The following is a 17,972-nucleotide window of genomic DNA, read 5'->3' on the forward strand; positions in this document are numbered from 1 at the left end:
GTTGGCTTTGGGGGATGACCAGTGAGATATACCTGCTGGAGCGCAGACTACGGGTGGGTGCTGCTATGGTGACCAATGAGCTAAGATAAGGCGGGGATTTGCCTAGCAGTGATTTATAGATGGCCTGGAGCCAGTGGGTTTGACGACGAACATGTAGTGAGGACCAGCCAACAAGAGCGTACAGGTCACAGTGGTGGGTAGTGTATGGGGCTTTGGAGACAAAACTGATGGCACTGTGATAGACTACATCCAATTTGCTGAGTAGAGTGTTGGAGGCTATTTTGTAAATGACATCGCCGAAGTCAAGGATCGGTAGGATAGTCAGTTTTACGAGGGCATGTTTGGCAGCATGAGTGAAGAAGGCTTTGTTGCGAAATAGGAAGCCGATTCTAGATTTAACTTTGGATTGGAGATTCTTAATGTGAGTCTGGAAGGAGAGTTTACAGTCTAACCAGACACCTAGGTATTTGTAGTTGTCCACATATTCTAGGTCAGACCCGTCGAGAGTAGTGATTCTAGTCGGGTGGGCGCGTGCCAGCAGCGTTCGATTGAAGAGCATGCATTTAGTTTTACTAGTGTTTAAGAGCAGTTGGAGGCTACTGAAGGAGTGTTGTATGGCATTGAAGCTCGTTTGGAGGTTTGTTAACACAGTGTCCAATGAAGGGCCAGATGTATACAAAATGGTGTCGTCTGCGTAGAGGTGGATCTGAGAGTCACCAGCAGCAAGAGCGACATCATTGATATACACAGAGAAAAGAGTCGGCCCAAGAATTGAACCCTGTGGCACCCCCATAGAGACTGCCATAGTTCCAGACAACAGGCCCTCCGATTTGACACATTGAACTCTATCTGAGAAGTAGTTGGTGAACCAGGCGAGGCAGTCATTTGAAAAACCAAGGCTATTTAGTCTGCGAATAAGAATGCAGTGGTTGACAGAGTCGAAAGCCTTGGCCAGGTTGATGAAGACGGCTGCACAGTACTGTCTATTATCGATTGCGGTTATAATATCGTTTAGGACCTTGAGCGTGGCTGAAGTGCACCCATGACCAGCTCGGAAACCAGATTGCATAGCGGAGAAGGTACGGTGGGATTCGAAATGGTCGGTGACCTGTTTGTTAACTTGGCTTTCAAATACTTTCGAAAGGCAGGGCAGGATGGATATAGGTCTGTAACAGTTTGGATCTAGAGTGTCACCCCCTTTGAAGAGGGGGATGACCGCGGCAGCTTTACAATCTCTGGGGATCTCAGACGTTACGAAAGAGAGGTTGAACAGGCTAGTAATAGGGGTTGCGACAATTTCGGCGGCTAGTTTTAGAAAGAAAGGGTCCAGATTGTCTAGCCCAGCTGATTTGTAGGGGTCCAGATTTTGCAGCTCTTTCAGAACATCAGCTGTCTGAATTTGTGTGAAGGAGAAGCGGGGGGCATGGGCAAGTTGCAGCGGAGGGTGCAGAGTTGGTGGCCGGGGTAGTGGTAGCCAGGTGGAAAGCATGGCCAGCAATAGCAAAATGCTTGTTGAAATTCTCGATTATTGTAGATTTATCGGTGGTGATAGTGTTTCCTAGCCTCAGTGCAGTGGGTAGCTGGGAGGAAGTGCTCTTATTCTCCATGGACTTTACAGTGTCCCAAAACTTTTTGGAGTGCTACAGGATGCAAATTTCTGTTTGAAAAAATTAGCCTTTGCTTTCCTGACTGCTTGTGTATATTGGTTCCTAACTTCCCTGAAAAGTTGCATATCGCGGGGGCTATTTGATGCTAATGCAGTATGCCACAGGATGTTTTTGTGCTGGTCAAGGGCAGTCAAGTCTGAGGAGAACCAGGGGCTATATCTGTTCTTAGTTCTGTATTTTTTGAATGGGGCATGTTTATTTAAGATTGAGAGGAAATTACTTTTAAAGAACAACCAGGCATCCTCTACTGACGGAATGAGATCTATATCCATCCAGGATACCTGAGCCAGGTCAATTAGGAAGGCCTGCTTGCTAAAGTGTTTTTGGGAGCGTTTGACAGTGATGAGGGGTGGTCGTTTGACCGCGGACCCGTTACGGACGCAGGCAATAAGGCAGTGATCGCTGAGATCCTGGTTGAAGACAGCGGAGGTGTATTTAGAGGGTAAGTTAGTCAGGATGATATCTATGAGGGTACCCATGTTTACGGATTTAGGGTTGTACCTGGTAGGTTCGTTGATAATTTGTGTGAGATTGAGGGCATCTAGTTTGGATTGTAGGATGGCCGGGGTGTTAAGGATATCCCAATTTAGGTCACCAAGCAGTACGAACTCTGAGGATAAATGGGGGGCAATCAATTCACATATGGTGTCCAGGGCACAGCTGGGGGCTGAGGGGGGTCTGTAGCAAGCGGCAACAGTGAGAGACTTATTTCTGGAAAGGTGGATTTTTAGAAGTAGAAGCTCAAACTGTTTGGGCACAGACCTGGATAGTATGATAGAGCTCTGCAGGCTATCTCTACAGTGGATTGCAACTCCACCCCCTTTGGCAGTTCTATCTAGACGGAAAATGTTATAGTTGGGGATGTAAATTTCAGAATTTTTGGTGGCCTTCCTAAGCCAGGATTCAGACACTGCTAGAACATCAGGGTTGGCGGAGTGTGCTAACGCAGTGAATAACTCAAACTTAGGAAGTAGACTTCTGATATTAACATGCAAGAAACCAAGGCTTTTGCGATTACAGAAGTCAACAAATGATAGCGCCTGGGGAGTAGGAGTGATACTGAGGGCTGCAGGGCCTGGGTTAGCCTCTACATCACCAGAGCAACAGAGGAGGACTAGAATAAGGATACGGCTAAAGGCTTTAAGAACTGGTCTTCTAGTGCGTTGGGTACATAGAATAAAGGGGGCAGATTTCCGGGCGTTGTAGAAAAGATTCAGGGCATTATGTACAGACAAGGATATGGAAGGATATGAGTAAAGTGGAGGTAAACCTAAGCGTTGGGTAACAATGAAAGAGATAGCATCACTGGAGGCACCAATTGAGTCGGTCTCCGCATGTATGGGGGGTGGGACAAAGGAGCTATCTAAGGCAGGTTTAGCTGGGCTGGGGGATCTACAGTGAAATAGTACAATTAGAAATAACCGAAACAACAATAAGCTAACCATATTGACATGGGAGAGAGGCATAAAGCAATCACAGGTGTAATTTGAGAGAGCTAAGACAACAGCTGGTAATGACGACACAGTTTGGGCTGAGGCTAAACATAAACAGGATGCGGTACCATATAAAGGAACAGTCCAGCAGGCATCAGCTGTATAGCTGAGTTATCATAAGGTCCGGTGAACAGCAATAGGATAGTTCGGAGGTAGTTTGGGGGCTGCTAAAGCACTAGCGAGCAAGAGCGTGTGCTAGCGGGCCGGGGCTAGCAGATGGAATCTTCGTGGTCGACGTCGTAACGGGAAGCCTGTTGTAACCAGATCAGACGATTTCGTCGGCAGACCAGTCGTGTAGGGGGGCTGAGTCATTGGCTTACTAGTGCTCTCCCATGCTGTCCCAAGGAGGGGTGGTTCACGTTGTGGGTTGAGTCACTGACATGATCTCCCTGTCCGGTTTAGCGCCCCCTCGGGCTTGTGTGGTGGGGGAGATCTTCGTGGGCTATACTTAGGTAGTAAGTTGGTGGTCTGTTGATATCCCTCTAGTGGTGTGGGGGCTGTGCTTTGGCAAAGTGGGTCAGGTTATATCCTGCCTGGTTGGCCCTGTCCAGGGATATCCTCGGACCCCGCCACAGTGTCCGCCCCAACCCCCCCAATCTGTAGCATTTCCACCCACACAAACCACACAGTCCCACACAGTCTTATGACAAAACTGTAAACTTTCATGAATATTTCCAGTTTTCTTCTGTTTACATGTTTTTATAACAGCTATCTGTACCCACTCATAAACCACCCATGTTCTGATACATTGAGAACATTACCAGAAGGCAATATTGGACTATTGTCACAGCATGTTGTGTGAGATGACAGAATGGCGCTGGAGGGCGTTTTACGGGCTCCTGACCAATTGTGCTATTTTGTGTATTTTGCCTACGTGAAAATGCTCTTCATTGACTACAGCTCAGGGTTCAACACCATAGTGCCCTCCAAGCTCATCACTAAGATAAGGACTCTGGGACTGAACACCTCCCTCTGCAACTGGATCCTGGACTTCCTGACGGGCCACCACCAGGTGGTGAGGGTAGGCAAAATCACCTCCCCCACACTGACCCTCACTGACCATGCACGACTCCAACACCAGCATTAACCTTTTACTGCAGTGGGCTAAATAAGGGTCACACAAAGTGTTTCTTGCCAGTCTTAAACAAATCTAAGGCCACTAATGGGGAAATTTGGTCATTTGACTGCAGGAAACGGCTACATTTGCTGATGACACGATGGTGGTAGGCATGATCACCGACGACGATGAGACAGCCTACAGGGAGGAGGTAAGAGACCTGGCAGTGTGGTGCCGGGACAACAACCTCTCCCTCAACGTCAGCAAGACAAATGAGCTGATCGTGGACTACAGGAAATGGAGGACCGAGCACGCTCCCATCCACATCGACGGGGCTGTAGTGAAGCAGGTCAAGAGCTTCAAGTTCCTCGGTGTCCACATCACTAAGGAATTAGCATGTTCACACACACCAACACAGTCATGAAGATGGCACGACAACGCCTTTTCCTCCTCAGGAGGCTGAAAAGATTTGGCGTGGGCCTTCAGATCCTCAAAAGTTATACAGCTGCACCATTGAGAGCATCTTGACTGTCTGCATCACCGCTTGTTATGGCAACTGCTTGGCATCCGACCGCAAGGCGCTACAAAGGGTAGTGTGTACGGCCCAGTACATCACTGGGGCCGAGCTCCCTGCCATCCAGGACCTCTATATCAGGCAGGGTCAGAGGAAGGCCTTAAAGATTGTCAAAGACTCCAGCCACCCAAGTCATAGACTGTTCTCTCTGCTACTGAACGGCAAGCGGTACTGATGCACCAAGTCTGGAACCAACAGGACCCTGAACAGCTTCTACCCCCAAGCCATAAGACTGCTAAATAGTTAGTTAAATTGTTAACCAATAGCTACCCGGAATATCTGCATTGACCCTTCTTGCACAAACTCTTTTGACTCATCACATACGCTGCTGTTACTGTTTATTATCTATCCTGTTGCCTAGTCACTTTATCCCTACCTATATGTACACATCTACCTCAATTATACTGGTAACCCGTGTATATAGCTGTCACGTCTACTCCCGCTCCCCCGCTCCGGCGCTCGACGTCGCCGGTCTACTAACCAGCGGTCCTGGCAACCCATCATTACGCACACCTGGCAACCATCATTACGCACACCTGCGCCCCATCATGAGGCACACCTGCGCCCCATCATGAGGCACACCTGGACTTCATCACTCCCTGATTACTTCCCCTTTATCTAATACTCCGTTGTATCACCCTTTAGGTAGTATTGTTTCCTGTTTTCATGTTTAGACGCTACTCCTGTTTTGCATTCACTCTATGTTCGTTCCTATTAAACTCACCGACTGCACCTGCTTCCGTTACAATAGCCAAGTTTTCATTACTCATTGTGTTATTATTTTTCTATTATTTCTCTTTTTTTCTGTCTGCATTTTGTATTTTGTATTTATTATGGATCCCCATTGTTGGGAAGGGCCCATCAGTAAGTATTTCACTGTTAGTATACAGTGCCTTGCAAAATTATTCATCCCCCTTGGCGTTTTTCCTATTTTGTTGCATTACAACCTGTCATTTAAATGGATTTTCCTTTGGATTTTATGTAATGGACATACACAAAATAGTCCAAATTGGTGAAGTTAAATGAAAAAAAATTAATTCGAAAGAATAAATAACGGAAAAGTGGTGCGTGCATACGTATTCACCACCTTTGCTATGAAGCCCCTAAATAAGATCTGGTGCAAACAATTACCTTCAGAAGTCACATAATTAGTTAGATTGCACACAGGTGGACTTTATTTAAGTGCCACATGATCTGTCACATGATCTCAGTACATATACACCTGTTCTGAAATTCCCCAGAGTCTGCAACACCACTAAGCAAGGGGCACCACCAAGCAAGCGGCACCATGAAGACCAAGTAGCTCTCCAAACAGGAATCTAAAATCTTGGAATGGCCTAGTCAAAGCCCAGACCTCAATCCAATTGAGAATCTGTGGTATGACTTAAAGATTGCTGTACACCAGCGGAACCCATCCATCTTGAAGGAGCTGGAGCAGTTTTGCCTTGAAGAATGAGCAAAAATCCCAGTGGCTAGATGTGCCAAGCTTATAGAGACATACCCCAAGAGACTTGCAGCTGTAATTGCTGCAAAAGGTGGCTCTACAAAGTATTGACTTTGGGGGGGTGAATAGTTATGCACGCTCAAGTTTTCTGTTTTTTTAAAATCTTTTTTCTTGTTTGTTTCACAAGAAAAAATATTTTGCATCTTCAAAGTGGTAGGCATGTTGTATAAATCAAATGATACAAACCCCCCAAAAATCATTTTTAATTCCAGGTTGTAAGGCAACAAAATAGGAAAAATGCCAAGGGGGGTGACTACTTTCGCAAGCCACACCTGTTGTTTACGACGCATCTGACAAATAACATTTTACTTGAGATTAAAATAGGCTTAATTAAATCACTATGGAATCCTTTCATTGGTAGCAGGTAATCTAGGGGATGCTCTGATGTATGTCACAACTTAGTGAATTCTGTCTTTCAATATTATGGTGAATACAAGACTAGCTTTTGTGATTGCTGCTTTTTTGTGATTGGTGCTAAGACAACTATATGATAGAAGTAACCTGGAATGTTCTCTTTACATTATATTGAAATGCAAACAAGCTTTATTGGGATGAACATTTCTTATGTTCTGTCTGACTATGTGCCTGTCTCTGTGTGTGTGTGTCTCTCTCTTTCACTGACTCCCTTCATGTTTGTCCCCCCTTGTTCACGCTGTCTCATTCTCTCTCTCTCCTTCTCTCTCCTTCTATAAAGAGTGATAACAGCGGGAAGTGTATCTCAGTAGGTCAACTCAGAACCCGTTCCTGCAGGACACACACACACACGCAAACAAACACACAAACAGCAGTCTACAGGGGGTGGATGTGTATAGGTCAGCCTCCTCAGACCAGAGAGGAAGATCAATGTGAGAGAGAAGTAAACACACTAAAATACTCAGAGAAAGAGGGATGGAGGGAGAGGGAAGCAGAGAGAGAGAGGAGAGATGGAGGGAGGGAAATAGGGGATGAGGAGAGACAGAAAGAGAGAGACAGAAAGAGAAAGACAGACAAAGAGAGAGACAAAGAGACCATCACCCACCTTTGTCAGCCCTGGTGATGAGGAGATCCTGAGGTTCTAGAACATGCATCTGCTTCACCACCATGGTTTTATCAAACACCTGCACTGGGGGCAGGACCTGGGCGTCTACCAACACAACACAATGCATTGGTCTATTGGTCATTCCTTATGCAGCACTAAGGATCTTACTATTGTTGAAACACTGACATTGGCTGAAATAGTAGGCTGAATTAAATGATTTAGGTCTATTGAACACTAAGAAGTTGTAGCACTGAATGGGGAGAATTGACTGTGTTACACTCACCTGGGTTTGAAAGAAGTGGATCAACAGCTGAAATATAGGGAAAGTATAATGTTAAGAGTTGAATTTTATGACTACATCAATGCTGATTGAATCATTGATATTCTTGGTGATATTCAAGTGATAATTGAATAATGCATATGACAGTTATAATAAAAAAAGAGTCCACTGTAATTATAAAGCGCATTTCATTCTACAAGCTCAGTGTGATGACCTCACCATCTATCATCATGACCCCTGCTGCTTCCGTGGCGACCAACAGAGACTGACCCCAGGAGTCAGCACACACTGTCTCATAGGGAAACGTACTGCAGAATGACTGGGACTCCCAAGGCTGCAACACACGCGCACGCACACACACACACGCACACACACACACACACACACACAAACACACACACACACACATTTAAAAAGGACATCACAGGAAAACCGCAAACACGTATTTACCAGTATAGCCACTGGTGTCTACATTATGTTACAATGCATGCTAAAACAGAATATATCATAATTAGTAAATATGGCATTATGGCATGGTGATCCATTATGCCTCAGTGAGAAAAAGTAGTGCATGGTAGAGGTTGACACGGGAACAGGACTCACGCGGGTCTTGCGGGTCCCGCGGGATTCTGGTAGGAATGGGAGTCAAGTTCTAGAGTCAAGTTCGGGACAGGACGGGACAGGATCAACAGTCCACAGGAACGGGCAGTACAGGAATAGTTAAAAACAGAGTTTTTTGGGCGGAAGTATGTCATGTGTGGAGCATTTCATAAAAATCAACAACTGTGTAGGCTAGGCTTAATATACAAAAGTATGTGGACACTTGTTCTTTGAAAATCTCATTCCAAAATCATGGGCATTAATATGGAGTTGGTCCCCCCTTTGCTGCTATAACAGCCTCCACTCTTCTGGGAAGGCATTCCACTAGATGTTGGAATATTGCTGTGGGGACTTGCTTCCATTCAGCCACAAGAGCATTAGTGAGGTCGGGCATTGATGTTGGGCTATTAGGCCTGGCTCGCAGTCACCGTTCCAATTCATCCCAAAAGTATTCGATGGGGTTGAGGTCAGGGCTCTGTGCAGGCCAGTCAAGTTCTTCCACACCAATCTCGACAAACCATTTCTGTATGGACCTCGCTTTGTTCACAGGGGCCTTCTCATGCAGAAATAGGAAGGGCCTTGCCCAAACTGTTGCCACAAAGTTGGAAGCACAGAACCATCCAGAATGTCATTATATGCTGTAGCGTTAAGATTTCCCTTCACTGGAACTAAGGGACTGAGCCCGACCCAAACAGCCCAGACCATTATTCCTCCTCCACCAAACTTTACAGTTGGCACTATGCATTGGGGCAGGTAGCGTTCTCCTGCATCCGCCAAACCCAGATTTGTCCGTCGGACTACCAGATGGTGAAGTGTGATTTATCACTCCAGAAAACGCGTTTCCACTGCTCCAGAGTCCAATGGCGGCTGGCTTTACACCACTGCAGCCGATGCTTGGCATTGCCCATGGTGCTCGGCTGACGTTGCTTCCAGAGGCAGTTTGGAACTCGATAGTGAGTGTTGCAACCGAGGACAGACGGTTTTTACGCATTTCGCGCTTCAGCATTTGGCGGTCCCGTTCTGTGAGCTTGTGTGGCCTACCAATTCGCGGCTGAGTCGTTGTTGCTCCTAGACGTTTCCACTTCACAATAACAGCACTTACAGTTGACCGGGGCAGCTCTAGCAGGGCAGAAATTTGACAAACTGACTTCTTGGAAAGGTGGCATCCTATGACGGTGCCACGTTGAAAGTCACTGAGCTCTTCAGTAAGGCCATTCTACTGCCAATGTTTCTCTATGGAGATTGCATGGCTGTGTGCTCGATTTTATACACCTGTCAGCAACGGGTGTGGCTGAAATAGCCAAATCCACAAATCTGAAGGGGTGTCCACATACTTTTGTATATATAGTGTAGTTTACTTAATAAAAATCAATATAAAAAGGGTAATTTCCCCCCTCCCCCTTCCGTCTCACTCTTGCGCCTCGCTCCAGTTGTAGCCAGTCACTATAGGCTACCTCAGATCACTATAGGCTACCTCAGATGCCAATCTACGTCAGTAGGCTAAATGATGAAGCCTCCAATAGAGGAATTGCAACGTCTTGTTCCAGCCAAGGACCCATCACTAACATTAACATTAGAGCCAAGGAAAGAGCGGTGTTTTAGCAATATTTTATGGAGTTGTCTTTGACAATGAAGGAACCGAGTACACAGCTTGTAAAAAATAGTGTGGTTTAATCAAATAGGCTACCATCTGGAGAGCGGGACAAGTGGCCTGAAGCGGCATAGCTGCTCTACTCCCAACAACTTTACCGTCAAGCCCAATTGTTCGCGTTTTTAACTAAACCTGAGGCGAAGAGTGAAATAAAAATAGATTGATTTATGCAGTAGCCTACTGCCGTAATAAAAAAAATGTTATGTTCATGTTGTAAATGTTAATGCGTTGTAAGTGTTCATATGTGACGACCAGTGCTCAGCTCTAGGCTACAGAATGATGCCGGTGCTGAGCAGACCCTCCTGCTGGGGTCTCTGTCCGCATCCTCCAGCTTAATCGATCTACATTTAGCTAATTTAGAATACGTTCTTATCCAGAGCGACTTAGGCCTACAATCAGTTCATTTAACAAAAATAAATAATATTATCACAGTCGCATATTACATTACTGAAATAATTTTCAATACTTCCTAAACAAACACAATAGCCTACATATTTCTGTGTGCAAAAATGAGCACGGGACGGGAGTGATTTTTATCAGGAAGGGACAGGAAAGTTCAGTACAGTACAGGAAAATAATTGACAGGACAAGACCGGAAAGGAATGAATTTTCACTCCCGCGTCAACCTCTAGCGTATGGGGCTGAGTGTGTGTGTGTGTGTGTCTGTGTGTGTGTTGGTCTTCTCACCTCTTTTCTACACAGGCCTGTAGTGACCAGACTGGTGGGGGCATCTCCTCTGACGATGGTCTTCAGCTTTAGTGCCTGAACAACAGAGAGAGAGCGTGAGAGAGTGTGGTGCGTGCGTGAGATAAAGAGTGTGACTGTGCTCCTCTGTATCTCTGTGTTGACCCTGTGTATGTTGTTTGTCCCTGTGTCTGTCACCTGTCCTATCCTGACGAACTCGGCCTGTCGTGCCTCCTCCTTCTTGCGGGCGGACTTGGGCGACTCTGGCAGCACGTCACTGAACGAGCGTCTGTTGAGCATGTTCTGGGGAGAGAAGGGAACCTGCACATGGGACACAAGTGCACACACATGCGCACACACACGCGCGAACACAGACGGGCACATACACACACACGCATGCACACACACACACACATGCACACACACACAGAGACACACACAGAAAGAGAGACAGAGAAGCGGGCTTCAGAGATAGTGGGAAATACAGCAGCATAGCATATAGCAGCATAGCAGCATAGCATATAGCATAGAACAGAGTCATATGAGAAACAATAGAGAGGAGTGGGAAGATGAGAGAGGGAAGGGGGGAAAAGAGGGGGAGAAAGTAAAAGACAGAAAGAGAGAGTGTGTGTCTGAGAGAGAGAGGGAGAGAGAGAGAAAAACGGAGAAAAACAAAGAAAGAGGGATAACAAAAGAGAGATGGGGTACAGAGAGAGAGAGGGGGGGGAGAGTCCAGCCACAGAAAGTGAGCATTGCAGCAGTATCCAATAGTCCCAGTGTTATGCGGTCTGCAGTGGTTAGAGCCGAGAGAGATAGACAGGGCTGCAGTGGTTCAGAACAGTAGGTAGCTCAACTGGCTGTGACACAAAAAGTGACCAGAGAGCCTGGATCAGATCAGTGGTTAGAAGCTGGTGCAAAGGATAAGGTATAGAGTACTGTCACTACCTCATATTCCAATCAAGGTGCATGAATTAAGGAGCAAACTCGTGGAGGACTATGGAAGTTGGAGGACTATGGAAAATACCTTGTTTTTTGAAGCAGGAGCAGAACCAGAGGAAAAGAGAGGAGAGCCCCATACCCTTTTCACACCATCGTGTCAACCTGAACCACACTGGCACAGATATTTTATTTTCCTCACTGTCACCACTGTTCCTACAACTATAGTGGCTGGATGCATAACCAAGCCAGTGGAGGACAACTCAGTTTAGCTCAGCTCGGTTTGGCTCAGTAGTGTGAAAAGGGTAGGGAAGAAGGCCCAAAGGACTAGACTAGGCTGGGTTAGTTAGGGTGTGGCAAAGCTGTACCTTGTGGAGGTCAGGGATGAGGTCCTGGTAGAGGGAACGGATCAGCATGTCCAGAGTCCGCTGGCGCTTCTGGGCAAACGTGGGCGTCTCCAGGGTGGCCTTCTCTCCATTGATTACTGCAGGACAGAGAGAGGGGTTAATTAGTAGAACATACCCACATGCACGTACACATTTCTTATGTGATCACCATAAAAAGACAAACCTAGAACAATACACAGCTTCAAAAACTCTATTCCAATTCAAACATTCTTTGGTCACATTTAAACTATCAACATCTTGTAAAGGCTTACTGAATGCCTCCATAAAGCCTTTATAATGTCTACATACTGTAGATGTTTTACTAATAATTCATATCTCCTACTATGATTATGACACATGTGGCAAAGCACGAGGAAAGGGTCTTTAAATGTGACATTTGCTCATGAAGGTTTTGTAAGTTTGACCGATTCATCACTGCAGTGCATTAGCTCATTGCATACAGTAGAGCAGTAACAGTCTGTAAACTAAACAGTCTGTAAACTAAACAGTCTGTAAACTAAACAGTCTGTAAACTAAACAGTGTGTGAGAGTAAGTCACTGGTCTTACGCTTGACTAACAAAAAGTCCCTGAATTCTTGGTGGTCTGTAAACACTGGTGGTGAGGGGAGGGGCGGTCCGAACAGTGGCACACTCTCCTCAGAGAAAATCTTCAATCTGGAACACACAAAGCACTGTTATACTAAACACACACACACATACATATGTAGGATCTTAATTTGAGGCAGTGTGCTACAGCAGGAAAATAATCCTCCAGCAACAGGAAATGTGAATTATTATGTGGATTATCATTCATCTATATTTTTTGTGGGGGTTGATACATTTTACGCTAGGGCAAATCAAGTCTGACATTTTAAAGTGAAAATTACAAACTTTAGAAGCATTTTTAAAACCCCAGCTTGCATTTTCTGCTGTGCAGGAAAATTCTCATCTACAAAAGTGTGATCAAATTAATAACCTACATATGTATGCATGTATGTAAGTATGCATGCACACACACACACACACACACGTGCACACACACGTGCACACACACGTGCACACACACGTGCACACACACGCACACACACACCAACAACGTGCCATGTACCTGAAAAATACTAATGAAAAAGCACCCCCACATACCTGTAACTGTCGTTTTGACTGTTATATCTAACTAATGCAAAAATATCTGGCAGAGAAAATAAGGAAATAACCTGAACACATACACATCACTGCTAGCTTGATAGATTGTATGGCTTCGTCCAAAAACAGCCCCCTACCCCCTAGACACTTATCATATCCCTTACCCCGTATGCCAACCTAGCCGCCTATGGAGCTACTATCATATTGCTTATACCTATTCAATTATTTCAGATTTACATGAAGTGCCCAGAGAGTAGGGGCTAGGAAATGTTTCTGGACAGGGCCTACGATTCTGGCTGCTGAAGGTCGCTTGTGGAAATGTATACAATGTCAGAAATATTTCCCGGCTGTTTGTTTCGTCATTTAAAAAAAGGATACGTGTGAAATGTGATCTGATCATGGAGGGTTTAAATGACGGAGATGTGTCCTCCCCCTCCTGGAACACTATGGTGACGATGTCATTCCCAATGTGTCTTTTCCTCTCCACCTGTTGGACGAGAGAGAGAGAGAGAGAGACAGAGAGAGAGAGAGAGAGAGAGAGAAAGAGAGAGAGAGAGAGAGAGAGAGAGAGAGAGAGAGAGAGAGAGAGAGAGAGAGAGAGAGAGAGAGAGAGAGAGAGAGAGAGAGGTGGGCGAAGACAATGAGAAAAGTCATACAATATAAATACTTGGAACAAACAAGTGAAATAACTCATATCTTATTGAGTTAGACTAGACAGTTCATGCGTTGGCAAATCTCTGGCCTAAGACATTAATGTCTGTTTTATGAGCATCTAAAATATAATTTCAGAGCTTCCATTAATTATTATAATCATATTTCTTTATACATTTGTCTATTGCTTGCAGCACCTATTCACTAAAGTCAAATTCCGGGAATGTGTAAATGTCCTTTGCGAAAAAAGTGATTCTGAAGAAGGCAGAGAACACACACACACAGACACACACACACACGCACGCACAATCAATCAATCAAATGTAATTATAAAACCCTTTTTACATCAGCAGTTGTCACAAAGTGCTTATACTGAAACCCAGCCTAAAACCCCAAGTAGCAAGCAATGCAGATGTAGAAGCACGGTGGCTAGGAAAAACTCCCTAGAAAGGCAGGAACCTAGGAAGAAACCTAGAGAGGAACCAGTTTCTGAGGGGTGGCCAGTCCTCTTCTGGCTGTGCCGGGTGGAGATTATAAGAGTACATGGCCATTAAGGCCAGATTGTTCTTCAAGATGTTCAAACGTTCATAGATGACCAACATCAGGAGTAAATGTCAGTTGGCTTTTTATTGCCGAGCACACACAAACAGGCTTGTGAAGAGAATGTGTTTGTATTCATTAGCAACTTTGGAATCTGTTTTAGCTGGAATCCAATTATGAATGTAACCTGGAATCCAATTATGAATGTAACCCTCTCATCCACCCTCTCTTCCCTTTCATATCCCGCCCGCAGATATAGGCTTTTCCTGAGTGGGTTCACACTGTAACATCAAACTGTCTTTGTTCTCCTCTTCTGCCTTTTCTCTCCGTCATACTCACACACTCTAGTCATACACACACACACACTCCAGTCATACACACACACACACACACTCCAGTCATACACACACACACACACACACTCCAGTCATACACACACACACACACACTCCAGTCATACACACACACACTCCAGTCATACACACACACTCTCCAGTCATACACACACTCTCCAGTCATACACACACACACACACACACACACTCCAGTCATACACACACACACACACACACTCCAGTCATACACACACACACACACACTCCAGTCATACACACACACACACACACACTCCAGTCATACACACACACACTCCAGTCATACACACACACACTCCAGTCATACACACACACACACACTCCAGTCATACACACACACACACTCCAGTCATACACACACACACACACACACTCCAGTCATACACACACACTCCAGTCATACACACACACACTCCAGTCATACACACACACACTCCAGTCATACACACACGCACACACTCCAGTCATACACACACACACACACACACACTCTAGTCATACACACACACACACACTCCAGTCATACACACACACTCTCCAGTCATACGCACACACACACACACACAGTAGCAAGTGGTAGCATTGTGTGAACCTAGGGGGCTTTTCACATTTACATTTGAGTCATTTAGCAGACACTCTTATCCAGAGCGACTTACAGTTAGTGAGTGCATACATTTTCATACTGCCCCCCCGGGAATCGAACCCACAACCCTGGCGTTGCAAACGCCATGCTATACCAACTGAGCTCAACGGGGCCATAAGAGTAGGTCGTAAGGTACAAATGTAGTGTAGAATGTCAATACTTCATTTTTTATTTTGTAATGTTTTAATCAAGGTTTCTTGTCTGACTCAGTGGCATTTAGGTGTGTGTGTGTGTTTTGCTTGCGTGCATGCATGTCTGTGTGTTTTCTCTAGAGTGAGTGAATGGAGATTGAAAGACCAAGGACTTGAGAGTATTTTATAATTCCTCGGCATCTCAACAACTCTGACATTGAACAGATAAAAGACTAACTGTCTGTTGTGTCTCTGATATGACTGTACAGCATTCAGTATGGTCATAGGTAGACAGATTGACTAGAGGTTAGCAATCTGATACAGCGAGAGAGAGAGAGAGAGAGAGAGAGAGAGAGAGAGAGAGAGAGAGAGAGAGAGAGAGAGAGAGAGAGAGAGAGAGAGAGAGAGAGAGAGGGAGAGAGAGAGAGAGAGAGAGAGAGAGAGAGAGAGAGAGGAAAGGGTGAGATAGGGGAGAGTGGCAGAGGGGAATAGAGGGAAGGAAATTACAGAGATAAAGAAGATTCAGGGAGAGAAAGATGGGAGAGAGAAAGATGGGAGAGGGGGTGAAAGGGTTATATGGGGGATAGAGGGCGCGGGTAAGGGGAACGAGCGATAGAAAAGAGAGAGAGAGAGAGTGGTGAGGGCACTAGAACAGACTTCAGCACCCGGCCTCACCCTACTAGAATCTGAAGTCAAATGTCTACTGTTTGCTGATGATCTGGTGCTTCTGTCCCCAACCAAGGAGGGCCTACAGCAGCACATAGATCTTCTGCACAGATTCTGTCAGACCTGGGCCCTGACAGTAAATCTCAGTAAGACAAAAATAATGGCACATAAAATTCGACATTCCCAATTAGGATCTGGCTAAAAATACTTGAATCAGTTATAGAACCTATTGCCCTTTATGGTTATGCGGTCTGGGGTCCACTCACCAACCAAGAATTCACAAAACAGGACAAACACCAAATTGAGACTCTGCATGCAGAATTCTGCAAAAACATCCTCAGTGTACAACGTAAAACACCAAATAATGCATGCTGAGCAGAATTAGGCCGATAACCGCTAATGAACAAAATCCAGAAAAAAGCTGTTAAATTCTACAACCACCTAAAAGGAAGCGATTCCCAAACCTTCCATAACAAAGCCATCACCTACAGAGAGATTAACCTGGCAAACAGTCCCCTAAGCAAGCTGGTACTGGGGCTCTGTTCACAAACACAAACAGACCCCACGGAGCCCCAGGACCGCAACACAATTAGACCCAACCAAATCATGAGAAAACAAAAAGATAATTACTTGACACATTGGAAAGAATTTACCAAAAAACAGAGCAAACTGGAATGCTATTTGGCCCTAAACAGAGAGTGGCAGAATACCTGACAACTGTGACTGACCCAAAATTAAGGAAAGCTTTGACTATATACAGACTCAGTGGCATTGCTATTGAGAGAGGTCGCCGTAGGCAGACCTGGCTCTCTAGAGAAGACAGGCTATGTGCACACTGCCCACAAAATGAGATGGAAACTGAGCTGCACTTCCTAACCTCCTGCCAAATGTATGACCATATTAGAGACATATATTTCCCTCAGATTACACAGTCCCACAAAGAATTCGAAAACAAATCCAATTTTGATAAAATCCCATATCTATTGGGTGAAATACCACAGTGTGCCATCACAGCAGCAATATTTGTGACCTTTTGCCACAAGATTATCTATTTCACTTGCTTTGGCAATGTAAACATATGTTTTCCATGCCAATAAATTCCTTTGAATTGAATTGAATTGAATTGAGAGAGAGAGAAAGAAGAAGTTGAAAATAATGCACAACTGACCAGAAGGAGGAATGGTTACACACACACACACACACACACACACACACACACACACACACACACACACACACACACACACACACACACACACACCTGCTGCTTGTTCTCCTTGGAGTAGGGTAGCATGGTGGAGATGTGGAACATCAGCTCATGGCCCTGGTACACTGTGTAGATGGAGTTCATTCCTGTAGTGTCATCTGGAGAGAGATGGGGGGAGGGGGAGAAAGAGAGAGAGAGGGGGGGATAGAGCAGTGGGAGTATAAAATAATGGGGGAGAGGGAGGAGTGCATAGGCAAGAGAGAGAACAGCGAAAAATAGAAAGAGGGAGAGAATGATCAAAAGAGAGAATGTAAATGGAAGACATCTCCATAGTCTGCGATGGAAAAACAATCACTAATAGCAGAACTCATGGTGTGTGTGCGTGTGTTTGGTGACCAGATCTTACTTTTGGTATCCAGTCCACCGCGGTAGCCCACCCAGCCCTGCAGAGAGATTGTGTCCCCTAGCAGGTTGAGGAACTTATCGAAGCTCTCGCTCCCTGTCTCTGAAGGAACAGAAGAAAGAGAAGGGTTGAAAGTACAATTCACAGAACATGGATACTTCAAATTGTGTATATGATACTTACTACCCACAATATTAGTGACTTACCATTGCTAAACATCTCATCATCTGTGAGCTGTCCATCTTTGGCATACAGGACACCGAACTTGAAGTTAACAGAACCCTAAGAAAAGACAGTTTAAAGGTCACTTTCATTATCTGCCAAAACCAGACAAGCAACCTTGGTAGAGAGCAGAAGGAAATAT

The 17,972-nt window shown here is 45.2% G+C and overlaps 1 protein-coding gene across 7 annotated transcripts in view; it reads right to left on the reverse strand.

Moving 5' to 3' along the window:
* The window catches only part of LOC121541442 (GTPase-activating Rap/Ran-GAP domain-like protein 3), a 168,338-nt gene that overhangs the window by 19,190 nt on the left and 131,176 nt on the right, over nt 1-17,972 (reverse strand). For 4 of the 7 annotated variants that reach the window (XM_041850446.1, XM_041850449.2, XM_041850445.2 and 1 more), the window contains exons 9-20: nt 17,815-17,890; nt 17,612-17,710; nt 17,260-17,363; nt 13,372-13,480; nt 12,994-13,039; nt 12,419-12,525; nt 11,833-11,948; nt 10,727-10,849; nt 10,532-10,606; nt 7,813-7,927; nt 7,597-7,623; nt 7,314-7,418 (exon numbers count right to left, since the gene is read on the reverse strand). In XM_041850446.1, coding sequence (XP_041706380.1) covers nt 7,314-7,418; nt 7,597-7,623; nt 7,813-7,927; nt 10,532-10,606; nt 10,727-10,849; nt 11,833-11,948; nt 12,419-12,525; nt 12,994-13,039; nt 13,372-13,480; nt 17,260-17,363; nt 17,612-17,710; nt 17,815-17,890 — 1,102 coding nt within the window. The remainder of the gene's footprint in view (nt 1-7,313; nt 7,419-7,596; nt 7,624-7,812; nt 7,928-10,531; nt 10,607-10,726; nt 10,850-11,832; nt 11,949-12,418; nt 12,526-12,993; nt 13,040-13,371; nt 13,481-17,259; nt 17,364-17,611; nt 17,711-17,814; nt 17,891-17,972) is intronic. The other 3 variants (XM_041850451.1, XM_041850448.1, XM_041850447.2) reach the window with 1 other exon arrangement.

This window comes from Coregonus clupeaformis, chromosome 27 (genome assembly GCF_020615455.1).
Source record: "Coregonus clupeaformis isolate EN_2021a chromosome 27, ASM2061545v1, whole genome shotgun sequence".
Lineage (NCBI taxonomy): Eukaryota > Metazoa > Chordata > Actinopteri > Salmoniformes > Salmonidae > Coregonus > Coregonus clupeaformis.